This window comes from Equus asinus, chromosome 24, assembly GCF_041296235.1.
Source record: "Equus asinus isolate D_3611 breed Donkey chromosome 24, EquAss-T2T_v2, whole genome shotgun sequence".
NCBI classification, from domain to species: domain Eukaryota; kingdom Metazoa; phylum Chordata; class Mammalia; order Perissodactyla; family Equidae; genus Equus; species Equus asinus.
Window position 1 is genome coordinate 63,696,562 of NC_091813.1, and position 14,078 is coordinate 63,710,639.

The 14,078-nt window shown below is 40.5% G+C and overlaps 1 protein-coding gene across 3 annotated transcripts in view; it reads left to right on the plus strand.

The window, feature by feature from the left end:
* Positions 1–14,078, plus strand: part of ENPP3 (ectonucleotide pyrophosphatase/phosphodiesterase 3) — an 88,707-nt gene that overhangs the window by 44,503 nt on the left and 30,126 nt on the right. For all 3 annotated transcript variants that reach the window (XR_011497634.1, XM_070496135.1, XM_070496134.1), the window contains exons 12-15: positions 4,125–4,233; positions 6,665–6,793; positions 7,156–7,187; positions 10,260–10,387. Coding sequence is in view for 2 of the 3 variants with exons in the window: in XM_070496135.1 (XP_070352236.1) it covers positions 4,125–4,233; positions 6,665–6,793; positions 7,156–7,187; positions 10,260–10,387 (398 nt within the window). In the remaining variant the exon portion in view is untranslated. The remainder of the gene's footprint in view (positions 1–4,124; positions 4,234–6,664; positions 6,794–7,155; positions 7,188–10,259; positions 10,388–14,078) is intronic.

Genomic DNA, 14,078 nt, shown 5'->3' on the forward strand with positions numbered 1-14,078 from the left:
CCCTTTAAGCCCAAATGATTCTTAATGAAAGGCCCCACTCAAGTCTGACCACTTTAACTCTTTAGACTCCTTTGTATTCCAACACGACGCACTGCATCACAGGATTCAACACTTAATCGGGTTATTCTAAAGGTGAACGGCTTAGGAAATATCTGGAGCATAGTCCCCATTTCTTCTTTTCTCTTTTGATTGTTATCTGTATTTGATATGATTAATTCCTTGAGAGGGGACTCTACAGTCTGCATTTGTCTGAACTGTACAGCTGACAGGATTAGGCTCGATGTCTTTTTCTTCTGTTCGATGCTCCAGGTTAGCACCCAGATAAATTTTAAGTATAATTTTGAAAAGTGCTGCAAAGGAAAAAAGCAGGGTGCCCTGAGAGGTCTTGGAGGAGGTCCTAACCTAGTCTGGGGCTGGTTAGAAAGTTCTCCTCTGAATAACAAAAAGGAAAAAAGTTCACCAATGACCCGATTGAGGGAGGAGTTGAGCATGTTAGAGGAACACAGAAAATGAACAAATGGACAGATGGCGAGATAAATGGACAGCGAGATAGTGGTAAGAATAATAATAGCAGCTAACCCTTGCTGCGTGCTACTCAGTGTCAGGTACTGTTCGAATTGCTAGATGAGTACTATCTCCCCCCAGTGTCTGGAGCATTGTGATCCCAGGGAGAGGGCTCAGAGTAAGCCTAGAGAAGGAGGCAGGCACCAAATCATGCAGGTCCTTATGGGCCATACAAAGTACAATGGGAAGCATTGAGGCATTTTGATCAGGGCAGTGACATGATCAGATCTGTGTGTATTTACAGATCACTTTTATTGTGCAGAAGAATGGGTTGGAAGGAGCAAAAGAAAATGGGGATAGACAAGTTAGCTTTTGCAGCATTCCAGAAAAGAGATTGTAGTGACTTGGACTGGGGTAGTAGCAACCATCATGGATGGAAGAAGGTGCATTTGAGCTTCATTCAGGAGGTGGTCTTGCCATGATGTGGTGTGAGACGGGTGACCGGGTGTGGCCTCAAGGATGATTCCAGGTTTCTACCAGAAGCAGGCAGGTGGTTCCATTTACGTTAATAAGACCTCTGAAGGGAGATAAGCTTGGGGGAGAAGATCATGTGATTGATGTGCCTGTGACATGAAGACATCCAGAAGGCCATCGAATATGGATTGAAAGCTCAGAGTGGGTGAAGGTCAGACAGCTTGGCAGCATGTCGATGGTGCATGAAAGGGGAGATGATCTAAGGAGAGAGTGGATAGTGGAAACAGAAGAGGGCTTCAGACCAGCCTCATTTGAAACTTACGAAGAGGCAAAATGATGGAGAAACTGGCGGGCTTCATGCTTCATTGTTGTTGTTAACAACAGAGTTGTTATGACATAATTAGTTAATTATGTCAGAGTTAATATGACATAATTTAAAAGTAAAAAGGCTATTTTAGTTTATTTTGACTCATTTACTATGTTGAAAGCTTATTAACTTGTACTAGAGTTTTCAGTTATCAACACTTTTCTTATTCTTGCTCTACAAGCCCCTTAAGGCCTACTGTTAACACTTTCTGGTGCTTCTAATATTGTATTAGGCATTTCTAGGGGCGAAGAAGATGAGGCCTTTACTGCCAGAAAGTATGTTGAAAGGGCCAATAATGAGTTAATGTACAACTGTTTTTTAAAAGAAATCTTTGAAAATTTGATCGCTTAAACAGCGTTTAAACGGGAAGGTTATTATGGGCTGCTGTAGCCAGAGAAGGCTTTATGAAGTGGGGATTTAGAGGGTGGGAGGATATGGATGGGCAGGAGGGGATGGGAGAGGCATTTGAAGTGGGGTGAAACCAGCAACTTCTCCATAGCAGATGTGTTCCACTGAGTCTCTAGTACTGAAGTTGAAGTAGGCACAGGATGTCCTGACTGGTCTTGAGTAACTTTAAATAATGGTCTAATACTTTAATAAGAGGCAGCTGTGATTCATTATTGAAAAACCAGTTATTACATCTCAGATGGAGTGAAAGGTTGGGAAGAAGAATTCACTTCTGAAAAGAAGATTGAAATTCAGAACAAACTGATTTAAGTGTCGGTACTGCTCATGTCTGTGGTGGGAGGATTTCCGAGCCCTGAGGAACTCCACTTTTGGGGAAGCAAGTGGAGGTAAAACCAGAGAGGCAGGAAGTTGGGCCTTTTGAAAAGCAGATATGTCAGTGCTGCATAGAGCTTCCGGGTAGCAGGTTCCTCTGCAACCTTGAATTCCATTTTACAAAAAGGGTCTTCTGGATCGAAAGAACAAGTGTTCATTGAAGGTCTTCCCAGTTAATTCGTTATCCCAGGATTGATTTTACTGCTTCCACAGTGCCCACTGTGAAAGCGAATGATCATGATTCCAAGGGAAAGGGGCCACGTTTTCTACCCAAACTTGGTTTCCCCCACAGCTGCAAACATTTCTATCCCTGGTAATGAACTTATCCAAAAAACTGCTCACTCCTTGCCCATTAAGGGGATTTCTTGATTCTTTCCTTCGTCTGGGCCAGAGTTGGGGGCTGGTGCCCAGTCACTTCACGTTCCTAAATGTGCCATCTAGAGAGGGTGGGCTTTGTGTGCTTAGGAAGCGTGTGATGAGTTCGGTTGCATGGTCTTTCCCTGCAGGAGCTCATGCTCTCCTGGGGAGGTGGACACGCACACAGACGGTTTCCAAAGTGGGGAGAGTCCAGTGGTAGCAAAACGCCAGGGTGCTGGGAGAGACCAGAGGAGGGCCTCTTTGTGCAGTTGGGAGGAGTTATGTGACAGGGGACATAACTATGTCCTGATGACAGGTGGGAACTGTGACTCTCAGTGGCATACCAGAGGGCATGGTCACCCGAAGGATGGGGGTCAGGAAAGCATGCTGGAGTTGACAGATTTGGCAGTAGATAGAGATGTTTGAGTTCAAGTCCTGCTCTGTCCTTTATTAACTGTGGGGCCGAGAACACGTTGCCTAACTTCTTAAACCTCAACCTTCCTCCTCTCTACGACTGGAAGTCTGGCAGCACCGTCCACGAATGTTGCTGTGAGGATTTTGTGAGAGAACACCCTAAAGCTCTTAACGGTAATTGGCTTGAGAAATTCTTGCTCAAAAAAAGAAAAAAAAGGCAATCAGTGTTATAGCAGGACTACAGGAGGTTAAACATTTTTTCCCCAATCCCACTGCTATTAGACTTTCTTATTCACTGAAAATAATAATGAAAATTATGTCAGTAAAAGTTATTCACTTGAACCTGTCAGTTCAATGTGCTATATTGATAAAGTGTAGAAAAATTTAAAAACACAAAAGAACGTAAACAATAAAAATGAATTCCAATTCACCAGTCAGAGACAACCACTGTTAATATGTTTTTGACTTATTTCCTGTTCATTTTCTGTGCATGTGCCTTTACTAAGAAATAGTAAATACCTTTTAAAACAAAGTAAGGCTTCTGCAATGTCTATGAGTGCTTCTATAGTTTGGTTTTAATTTTTTATGTTTGGCATTGTATTGTGAGCATTTTCCTATGCCATGTTCTTTACAAAATATTTTTGAAGGGCTGTTGAGTATGCTTTCTTAAGAATGTGGAATAATTTATGCTTTTTTTGTATTTAAATGATGAATAAATATTGTGATGAACATCCTTGTTTGTAAATCTCCATTTGTATTCTAAGTGTTACTTATGGCAAATGCCCAGAAGTAGAATTATCAGGTTCCAGGGTCTGCCCCTTTTTAACTCTCTGGTTACACATTGTCACATGAGCCTCCAGACCATGGGCAACCATTTAAGCTCCTATAGAACAGTCTGTGACCCCACTCCCCAACACTGGTCATTATCATGAAAACCTTTGCGGTTGAATAATGTTTGCTGACTATGAACATTTTTCTCAGATATTTATGGCCTAGTAGTCTATCTTCCTTTGTAGAGAACATGGTTTAATTTTTTCATTTGTAGAAATTTAGGGAATTGGTATTTGGTGAATGTAGTAGTGTGGGTGCTGGACTCTGATGTCTTATTTCAAAGCCCAACAATTCAGGGAAAGAAACGTGTTTAATTTTTACTCTATTAGATAATGATTTGCTTAATTAAACTGTAATTCATGGAGACAGTCTGAACTCCAGTTTCTTTTTTCCTTAGGTAATTCAAGCGTTGCAGTTGGTAGATAACGCTTTAGGAATGTTGATGGAAGGCCTGAAGCAGCGGAATTTAGACAATTGTGTCAATATAATCCTTGTGGCTGACCATGGTATGCCTTTTTTTACATCATATTTTATCGTTGATTCCATCTTATCACTTCAGGGAGCAGACATTAATAATAATGCTATTTTAAATTCTGTACTTCTGCACCTAGAAGCTCTTGGATAAGCAAAGAATAAATTTAGTTGTGGGTTGTGATAAATAGAGGACTAAAATTAAAATTTCTAGTTCAATTATTCTAACATCCATTCATACACTTAATTTTCTGTAAAAATGGGCTTAGTAGTGCTGAACAGGGATGTGATTGGCTTGTTATTCAATCATAACAAGGGCTTTTGGGCGATATTTTCAGCGGTGTTTCACTCACATGGATTGGCTGCAGTTTACTATATTCGGTGGTTTTACCATGTCCTGTGTATTATTTTTTAAATTTTTTTCAAAAAGAATTTTTATCTTGTATCATGGTTTGAGATAAGAATGGGTTGTTTTTGTTTGTTTAATAAGTCATCCAAAAATAGTAATGGCCTAGGAATGCCAGTGAGAAGAATTTTCCCAAAATGTGAATCTTTCTCAGTATATTTTTCTCAGTTATGGTTACATAGAGTGTATTTTATTTTAATGTTTAATTGGTACTACTGTCTATGCCCTCCTCTTTGATTCTTCTTTTCTTTTCTTTTTCTTTTTTTTTGAGGAAGATTAGCCCTGAGCTAACTGCTGCCAATCCTCTTCTTTTTGCTGAGGAAGGCTGGCCCTGAGCTAACATCCATGCCCATCTTCCTCTACTTTATATTGGAGACACCTACCACAGCATGGCTTGCCAAGCGGTGCCATGTCCGCACCTGGGATCTGAACCGGCAAACCCTGGGCCACAGAAGCGCAGAATGTGCGCACTTAACCACGGCGCCACCGGGTTGGCCCATCTTTTCTTTTTCTCTTTTGGAGTCAATATTTTTTAACCTGCTACTGAGTAATTATCTAGAGTAATGATTTATCTTAAATTATTTTAGTCACAAATCAGTGTTGAACTATGTACTTTTTTCCCAATTATTTCATTGAGGTCATATTGTTTTATAACATTGTGTAATTTCAGGTGTACATTATATATCAGTTTCTGTATAGACTACATCGTGCTCACCACCAATAGTCTAATTTTTATCCGTCAACATATATATGTGCCCCTTTGTCCCTTTCACCCACCTCCAGCCCCCTTGCCCTCTGGTAACCACTACTCTGTTCTCCTTATCCATGTGTTTGTTTATCTTCTATATATGAGTGAAATCATAAGGTGTTTATCTTTCTCTGTTTGGCTTATTTTGCTTAAGAAAATACCCTCAAGGTCTCAAGGTCCATGTGGTTGCAAATAGGATGATTTCCTCTTTTTTGTGGCTGAGTAGTATTCCATTGTATGTATATACCACATCTTCTTTATCTATTCATCAGTTCATGGGCGCTTTGTTTGCTTCCACATCTTGGCTATTGTGAATAATGCTGCAGTGAACATAGGGGTGCATAAGTCTCTTTGAATTGTTGATTTCAAGTTCTCAGATAAATACCTAGTAGTGGGATAGCTGGATCGTATAGTATTTCTATTTTTAATTTTTTGAGAAATCTCCGTGGTGTTTTCCACAGTGGCTGCATCAGTTTGCAATCCCACCAGCAGTGTAGAAGGGTTCCTGTCTCTACAACCTCTCCAAAATTTGTTATTTTTTTGTCTTGGTGATTATAGCCCTTCTAATAGATGTAAGATAATATCTTATTTTAGTTTTTGTTTACATTTCCCTAATAATTAGTGATGTTGAACATGTTTTCATTTGCCTGTTGCTCATCTGTATATCTTCTTTGGAAAAATGTCTGTTGATCTCCTCTGCCCATTTTTTGATCAGGTTATTTGTTTTTTTGTTGTTGTTGAGTTGTATGAGTTCTTTATATATTTTGGCTATTAACCCTTTGTCAGATACATGATTTGTAAATATTTTCTCCCAGTTGGTGGGTTGTTTTTTTTGTTTTGTTCATGGTTTCCTTTGCCTTGCAGAAGCTCTTTAGTCTGATCTAATCCCATTTGTTTATTTTTTCTTTTGTTTCCTGTGCCCAAGTAGACATGGCATTCAAAAAGATGCTGCTAAGACTGATGTCGAAGAGTGTACTACCTATATTTTCTTCAAGGAGTTTTATGGTTTCAGGTCTTACATTCAAGTCTTTATTCCATTTTGAGTTAATTTTTGTGTATGGTATAAGATAATTGTCTACTTTCGTTCTTTTGCATGTTGCTGTCCAGTTCTCCCAACACATTTATTGAAGAGACTTTCTTTTCTCTACTGTATGTTCTTGGCTCCTTTGTTGAAGATTGGATGTGTGGTTGTATTTCTGGGTTTTCAATTCTGTTTCATTGATCCGTGACATAAAGTGTCTTCAATTTGACATGATCAAAGACAACCAGTTGCTACCATCTATATACATTCAGGGAATAATTTCTTTTCCAGGAATGGATCAGACTTATTGTGACAAAGTGGAATATATGACTGATTATTTTCCCCAAATAAACTTCTACATGTATGAAGGGCCTGCCCCCCGCATCAGGGCTTATGATGTGCCTCAAGACTTTTATACCTGTAAGTATGAAGATGCCCATATGGAACAAAAAGGTAAACCTTAAAGTGAGTAACCATGGCCCCCGATTCTGAGGATGTGGGGATTACCAGGCCCCTCTTCTGACTTCTTGGGAAGACCACACAGAATCAAGTGAGAAATTCCCGTGTGTAAGGTTAGTCAGTCTGTAAAGTCTTCGGGAGGAGCTAATGTTGTTGGGTACAAATACATTCCTTCCATTCTTAAATGCTGAAATAATTTTTTATTTAATTTTACCAGATCATAATCATTAATAAATTAATGTGTCAGATTCCCCTGTGTGTTCACATTTGTTGCAGTTATCCAGTATCATTGTAATGTGATTTATTTTTTTCCTTTGAAACAGTTAATTCTGAAGAAATTGTTAGAAACCTCAGTGTAAGTATACAGCCTCCTAATGAATCTATTTAAGTTAATGTAATGTCCTTAATCTGTTTTCAGGAAATTTGTATTCTGTATTTCTGAGTCCAGGCCCCTTGTAATTTATGTTTTAAACCCTCCCTCAACCTTGTCTTATGTGCGCATCAGTTGCTTTCGTCTCAGTTGTTTTCCCTTTGGCATTAGCACCGTCACAGGAAATCGGTTTAGGGTAACGGTGGTGCTGACGCCCGGTTTTCCTTGAATGGGCTGATGTTTCCTTCAAGTTTCAGGCAGCATCGCTTTTCACGTTTTTTGTGGGGAGTTACAGACTCTACACATCTTTTTGGACAGGTCCGAAAAATCATCTGCTTCCCCTCTAAGGATAACTGCGACTGCTTTTGATTGGTTCCCATGTCCCAGGTTGTAAGTGAATGAGCAGGACAAATTCCAGATAGTTTAAAACAATCTGGACTTTCCAAGGCGGAGTTCACCACTCCTGGAGAGACCTGAAATATTCTCATGTGGTAGTTTGACTAGTTCTCTATTTAAGGTATATTCACAAATACGTATCTATGATATGGAATTCACGAGTTCACCGCTTCTTGGCATGGGGCTCGGCTTATTTAAGGACAGTTGCCATGCAAGTATAGTGAAAATGATTAGGATGAAATGTGAACGACTGAAGATAAGGAAACACCGGCTAAGGAATGGTTACCAAACCTGAGATCCACTGCGAGTTTGAAGTGGGAATGACAGCTAGAGCAGAAATCCCCCAGGGCGTCAGTCCCTCCTTTTTCCTCTTACCCCTCCTAAGAGTCTGATCTTGAGTAAGCAGATAGACAATGCCACCCCCTACTGGTGAAGGGTGTACATGCAGTGTGTTCATGCTGGTTGGGTGAGTAGTGAGCATTTTCAACATGTGGACTCTCAGTCTGCACATTGCCGTCCCTTTTTTCCGTCACCTCATGGTCCATACAGCTGAAGTCCTCTTGGTGGGATGAGGAAGGTCAAATCCCCAGCAATCCGACTGGTGCAAGGAGATTGGATACTGCAGGCTCTGGAAATCCACTACATGGCATCACAGATATGGAATGGGCCTGGAGCTCCAGGACCCCCAGAATGGACTACCATTTCATGAAGTAGTCTATTATTCCTGGGAAGATATTCCATGTGGTAGTACAGTATTCCCAGTAATGCTGTTCTCTGGACCTGTGTTGAGCTTGTATTAGACAAATGTAACCACACATGAACAGGCAACTCTGAGTCCCACAACATGCTGGCTGCATGACCGACGACAGCATCGACTTTGTTCTTAGATAAAATGACCCAACTTTTATCTCAGTTCTTCCGTCTTCATCTCAAATGCAAATAACCCAGTACTTCTTCAGAGGTTGGCAGTGTGCCCCCAGTTTTCTCTGGATTTACTCTGGCTACACAGATAGCTAGGAAACCATGACTCATCAAATGATCTGTGGTCCTTAAGGGCACATTCTAGTCCCTTGAGTCTTTCAGGAAGCTGCATACTCAGCAACTGCCATCATGCGCTTGCCTGGAAGTTACTAAAATACTGGCTTAAGAAGGAAGTAATGATAAATGAAAAAGTGGAAAAACAAGAAGCCTGGAAAAGAGACCAAAATAGGCAAGAAAAAACTGGCAGAAATATCTGTGCAATAAATACTTTTCTCTTTCCCCTTTTCATTCCATAACTCTCTTTACTCCCCTGTTTTCTATATTTCTTTTTAAATGATTTTTTTGGTTCAATTTCAGTGTCTCATTTTTCTTATATAAATTGAGCATGAGATAATAGTGACACAGATTTGAAATATTTGATGTGGGTCAAGGCTGCCCCAGCTAGAGAAGCCCAAGGTGACCTGGCCTACATGCTGATCTATATGACCCAATGGATTTTATGGTGTGGATTAAGGCTGCCCCAGGGAGAGAAGCCCAGGGCATCCTTGCCTACATGCGGATCTATATGACCAGATTCATATCTAAAGTTATACGACCACACAATTACCAGACCCCATCTGCACTGAAATCATTTAATGACTTTTTACATCATGTTTTCTTTTTCCAGTAAAAATAAGTCACGTACCCATGCCTTATAAATTTAGCCCTAACCCTCAACACGTGCCAGTAGCAGCAGCTCTGACTGCCCATGGGTCCTGTCCCCATGCTATTCCATACTATTCTCTAAATAAAAGAGCACTACTGCCAGACCTTGAGAGTCCAAGAAATCTTTCTTTTGACTCTTCAGTGCACCATCCCCGCATCACTATTTATGAGATTATTGAGGCTTAACCTAAATGAGAAAATGAGGAAGTAGAAAAAATTCATTTCCTCATATTTTTATCCATTTTTTTTCTCCTGTTTTTCGAAAGGTCATGCAGGAGACAAAGTTCCTTTGTAGTTCTGTTTCTCATTTTGTCACTTTTTTTACATGAATAAATGATAATATGATTTGCATTTTTACATGGTTTAAAAATATGCCATCTATTACAACAGTAATTACTAAAGAAACAAAGTTTCACTCCAGTTTGTGAGAAATCTGTGAACTTTTTACAAATAGGGAGACTGTACTAGATTTCAAAAACTGTTGACTTGGAAATTAAGCAAATGTAGGTTATTTAAAGGGTAAATTAAGTCAATTGTAATGGGATTTTTTGGTTCAGTTAGACTGATTTAAAAATTTTTTCTCATAACTACTATGTATTATATACTTTTTATATATAATTTAGACTCAAATGTTGTATTTGCCACTCTAAATCTAGACATATCTATTCTCTGTCAAAAAGGAGGAGAGATTTATGGAGCTTTAAACTATATACACAGAAATAAAAACTTAGAACATCAGACAGTATAGTTTACCTCATATATTTAATTGCAACCTGAATTTTATTGCAACAATAAAAGTACTATAGTTAGGGAATGCGGTGGCATTGATAATAGGTTTAATCTCCCTGTTTTGTTAGCCAAGCTTAAATCCTCTTACTTCTAAAAGGTGCTTAATAAATTGTCTTAGGAGATGAAATTGTTGAACTAGCTTGCATATTTTATGTGTCATAAAGAAATAATTTACCTATTTTTCAGTGCCGAAAACCTGATCAGCATTTCAAACCCTATTTGACTCCTGATTTGCCAAAACGATTACACTTTGCCAAAAATATCAGAATCGACAAAGTTCATCTTTTGGTGGATGAACAGTGGCTGGCCGTGAGGTTTGTGTGTCTATTTGCTTATCTCACAATACTTTTAACAACCGTCTTTGGTTATAAATTTTCTTACCTTTACTCTTCTACTACTATGATCATGGAAGTTTCCTGAGCATGGACATTCTCTTGAAATTTAAATCTCTCTAGCACTCCTGTATTTGAAATGACTGTTATTAGGTTGCCGATCTTAGCATCCTCATCTTCACAATTATCGATAAGAGTGAGAAGGAAGGCTGGCACTGTTCATCGACTGTTCCAGAGACCATCCATACCAACACATACTTAACCCCCACTGAGGTCTCCTTTAGGCGGCAGACAGGACATAAAGATGATATCAGCTGCCTTCCAGGCTGGTAGTGACTGATTACATGGCTTTTTAATTAAGATGTTTGTTGTCTTTGCGGTTTTATAAAAGAGCACATTTATGATTATAAGGCCAACCTAACCAACTAGTTGTAACATTTATTTCATTTTTCTAGTTATAATTCTAATTCATGTTGATCATTGAGCATTTGCAAAATATAAGCATGTTTCGAGAAAATAAAAGCCATTCTGAATCACTCCATCCCAACATAACCAAGTAATTCACGGCATAACGCAATTTTGTTGATGCGTGCTCCATGTGTGCTGAGCCTGTTCCAGGCAGTGGGGATTCAGACATGATTCCTGCCCTCCTGCTCAAATGGAGAAGACTGATAACAAGCCAGTAAACAAATAAGTACACACTTTCAGGTAGTTTAACGAATGGTACCTATTTCTGAATTTCATTCCAGCATTTTTCCCTGTGATAGTGGTTATAAATGGAGTCAGGATCATGCTGTGTTTTCTGGCCCATCTTGTGTGTGTGCTGCGTCATGCCAAGGGGCTATGAGGACAATGGGAATACAGTGGCCGAGAGAGATGTAACAAAGAGGAGACGGAAGACGAGAGAGCTGAGCTCTACCATCAGTGTGTGCAAGACGAGGAAGTAGAGATTTGACAGAGCCTGTTTTTTAAGACACGTAACCAGGAACCCACACTGTTGCTCTAGGGCAGAGGGTGTGCAGCCCACACCAGTCACTAGATGGCGGTGGTCTCTCTTCTCAGGATTGGATTTGCCCAGCCTTTCCTGCTATGGCTCAGGACAGGTTCTCTAAAAGAAGATGAAAGTGTGAACAAAATTAAGCTTTACTAATATTAGGTATATAAGATTGTAAGTAATGTGTACATGCAATATATAAGTAAATGTGGGTAAGTTCTCCAAATATTTACTGTTAAGTGTGTGAGATTAAAGAAGTTAGGAGGCCACTGGCGCAAAATGCGAATGTGCCCATCCATCCAACAGCATGACCGATGGGTTATAGAAGGCGAGCCCAGCCACCAGAGTACTTCTGGGTACCACTCATTGACACTCAGTCTCAAATGATGAGCTGTGCATTGAACAGCAGGCAGTAAGCTGTAAAAAGAGCAGCAGCCTGAGAGGTCAGGGCCTGGTACCCGGCCTGCCTTGTGGTGGGAATTTGGATAAATCCATATCTTGGGCTTCATTTTCCTCATCTGTAACCCAAGGTGAGCCTGGTTTCTTATTCTTTTGCGCTTAGCATACAAAGTAAACTAACTAACCTCAGAGGAACGTTGGCTGCAGCCCTCCCCAGATCAACCCAGGAGTCTCAGCTGACCTGATCCCGGATCCTCTCGATCTCCAGTTCTTATACCTGAGGCTCACGAGACCTACTTTCTAAGGGAAAGTATGTTGTCCTCAGTAATGATGTTCAATGTTCGGTAACTAGACTAGATTTGCATTTCAAGAGTATAGCAAATTTCATCATTTAGTGTAATTTCTTCATCATCATCCTTATTTTGCCTAAAATGTGTTGGATTTTACTAATTTGGGGAAACCCAATTATCTGAAACTACAGTTAAAGTATTGTTAAAGTGCTCTTTTAGAGAATGAGAATAATAGCTTTTGATCTTATGATTGGAAACTGACAAATATGTCCCAGGCACCTTTCTAAGTACTGGAGAGAAAGACACCTTCCCCACCATAAGGGTCTCACCCAGGTGAGGAGGAGGACAACAATTATAATCAGGTGTAACAAGCTCTGCACTAAGATCAAGTACAATGTTCAGGAAAACAAAAGGAGTGATCACACCCCCAGGTGCGAATGTCAGAGAATGCTTCTTGGTGGGGCGATTCCTGCTCTGGGTTTGGAAGACTCAGGATGGGTTTGGCTAACTGCTGGCATCCGGCAGGTCTGCCGTGTGCAGTTTTGCAGTCTGTGCCTTGTACGAGGTACTCAGCCAAGAAGATGAGTGGGCGCTGAAATGTAGCCATTGCTCAGCTCGTCAAGCCCTGATGGGGCTGTGTCTGCAGGAAGAAAGGGACCACTTTTCTTCGCTGGAGGGCGCCATTCTGCTTCCCAGACCTTGAGCACTGCCAAGCTGTGCCTTCTCAAGGTGCTTCTTTTTCTAAAAGCATTGCCCAGAGCAGTGGGTGCCTTTTTAAAGTCAGCAGCAGCTCTGGGGCAAGAAGGGTAGAAAGAAAGAGCCTGACAGATGGACTAGATTCCAGAAATTGCAAGTAGTCTCGTATTGCTAGAGCACTGGGTGAATGAACCTGCCCTCTGCATGAAGGACTTTATCTGTCATGACCAGGGAATGTGACTTTGACCATGACGAAAGTAGGAGACTCTCCATTGGTAGCCACAAGGTGGCTGGAGGTGAATGTAGTGGGATGTGCATTTCAGAGAGCTCACTCCAGCTGCTGAATGGAGGAGGATGGTCAAGTGAGTGGCAGGGAGCCCAGTTAGAAGGTGTGCAGTGACCAGTTCTTCAGCCTTATGACAGCCCAAGGGATGCTGTGGAGCCGGTGGGATGGTAAGACTAATTAGGTAGCACATTATCAGGAAGACATGTATGGTGAACTTAAGACAGATTTCCCAGGATAGTACGGGCTCATCATGTTCTGTCCCACATTTGTACTCGTTAAAACGTGTGTTTCCATTTCCAACAGTGATAAATAGTCTTAAATACGACTAGGCATGTGGGTGTGCATGCATGAGCATTTGTCTGTGTGTGTGTCGGGGGGAAGATTCTGGATAACCAATTCAGAGTCAGGATAACCAATTAGGAAGTTGGTTCAGGTCAGAGGAAATGGGACTCGAGCTTAGAATGGTGACAGCAGAAGGGAAAGCAAGGGAAAGTGTGGAGGGTACCACAGAGAAAGATAGGACTTGGCAACTGATTGTGTACCAGGAACGAAGTCGTGCTCATCTCCCCTCTGTGTCATCGCCAGCTGTGGCAGAGAAACCCGGCCTTGATTTCAACTTTATTAATTAGCCTTGGAGAAGGTAAAAGAGAATTTGTTCCAAAAGAATTCATACAGTGCTTGGACGTTGAGCTAAATTTTGACAGATAAAATCAACTCGTCTTTTCCAAATGCCAGCTTCCATTTTTCCATATGTAATTTCCAGAGCCACTGGATGGTTGGAAAGCACAAACAGGAGCAGTTAGAGGAGCAAACTTCTCAAGTTCTCCTTTGGAAAGTAATAGAAAATAGCACGTTTTCTAGCAATATTTTTTATCTTTTACTTCCAAATAATGCTATGCAATGTTTACTAAAGTTTTCTCATAGAGTTGGGTTAGGAGTTGAAAATACAAAAAAGCTAGATTTTTCTGAAAGTAGAAAGATAAATAAAGGCCTAATTTTAGAAAATTT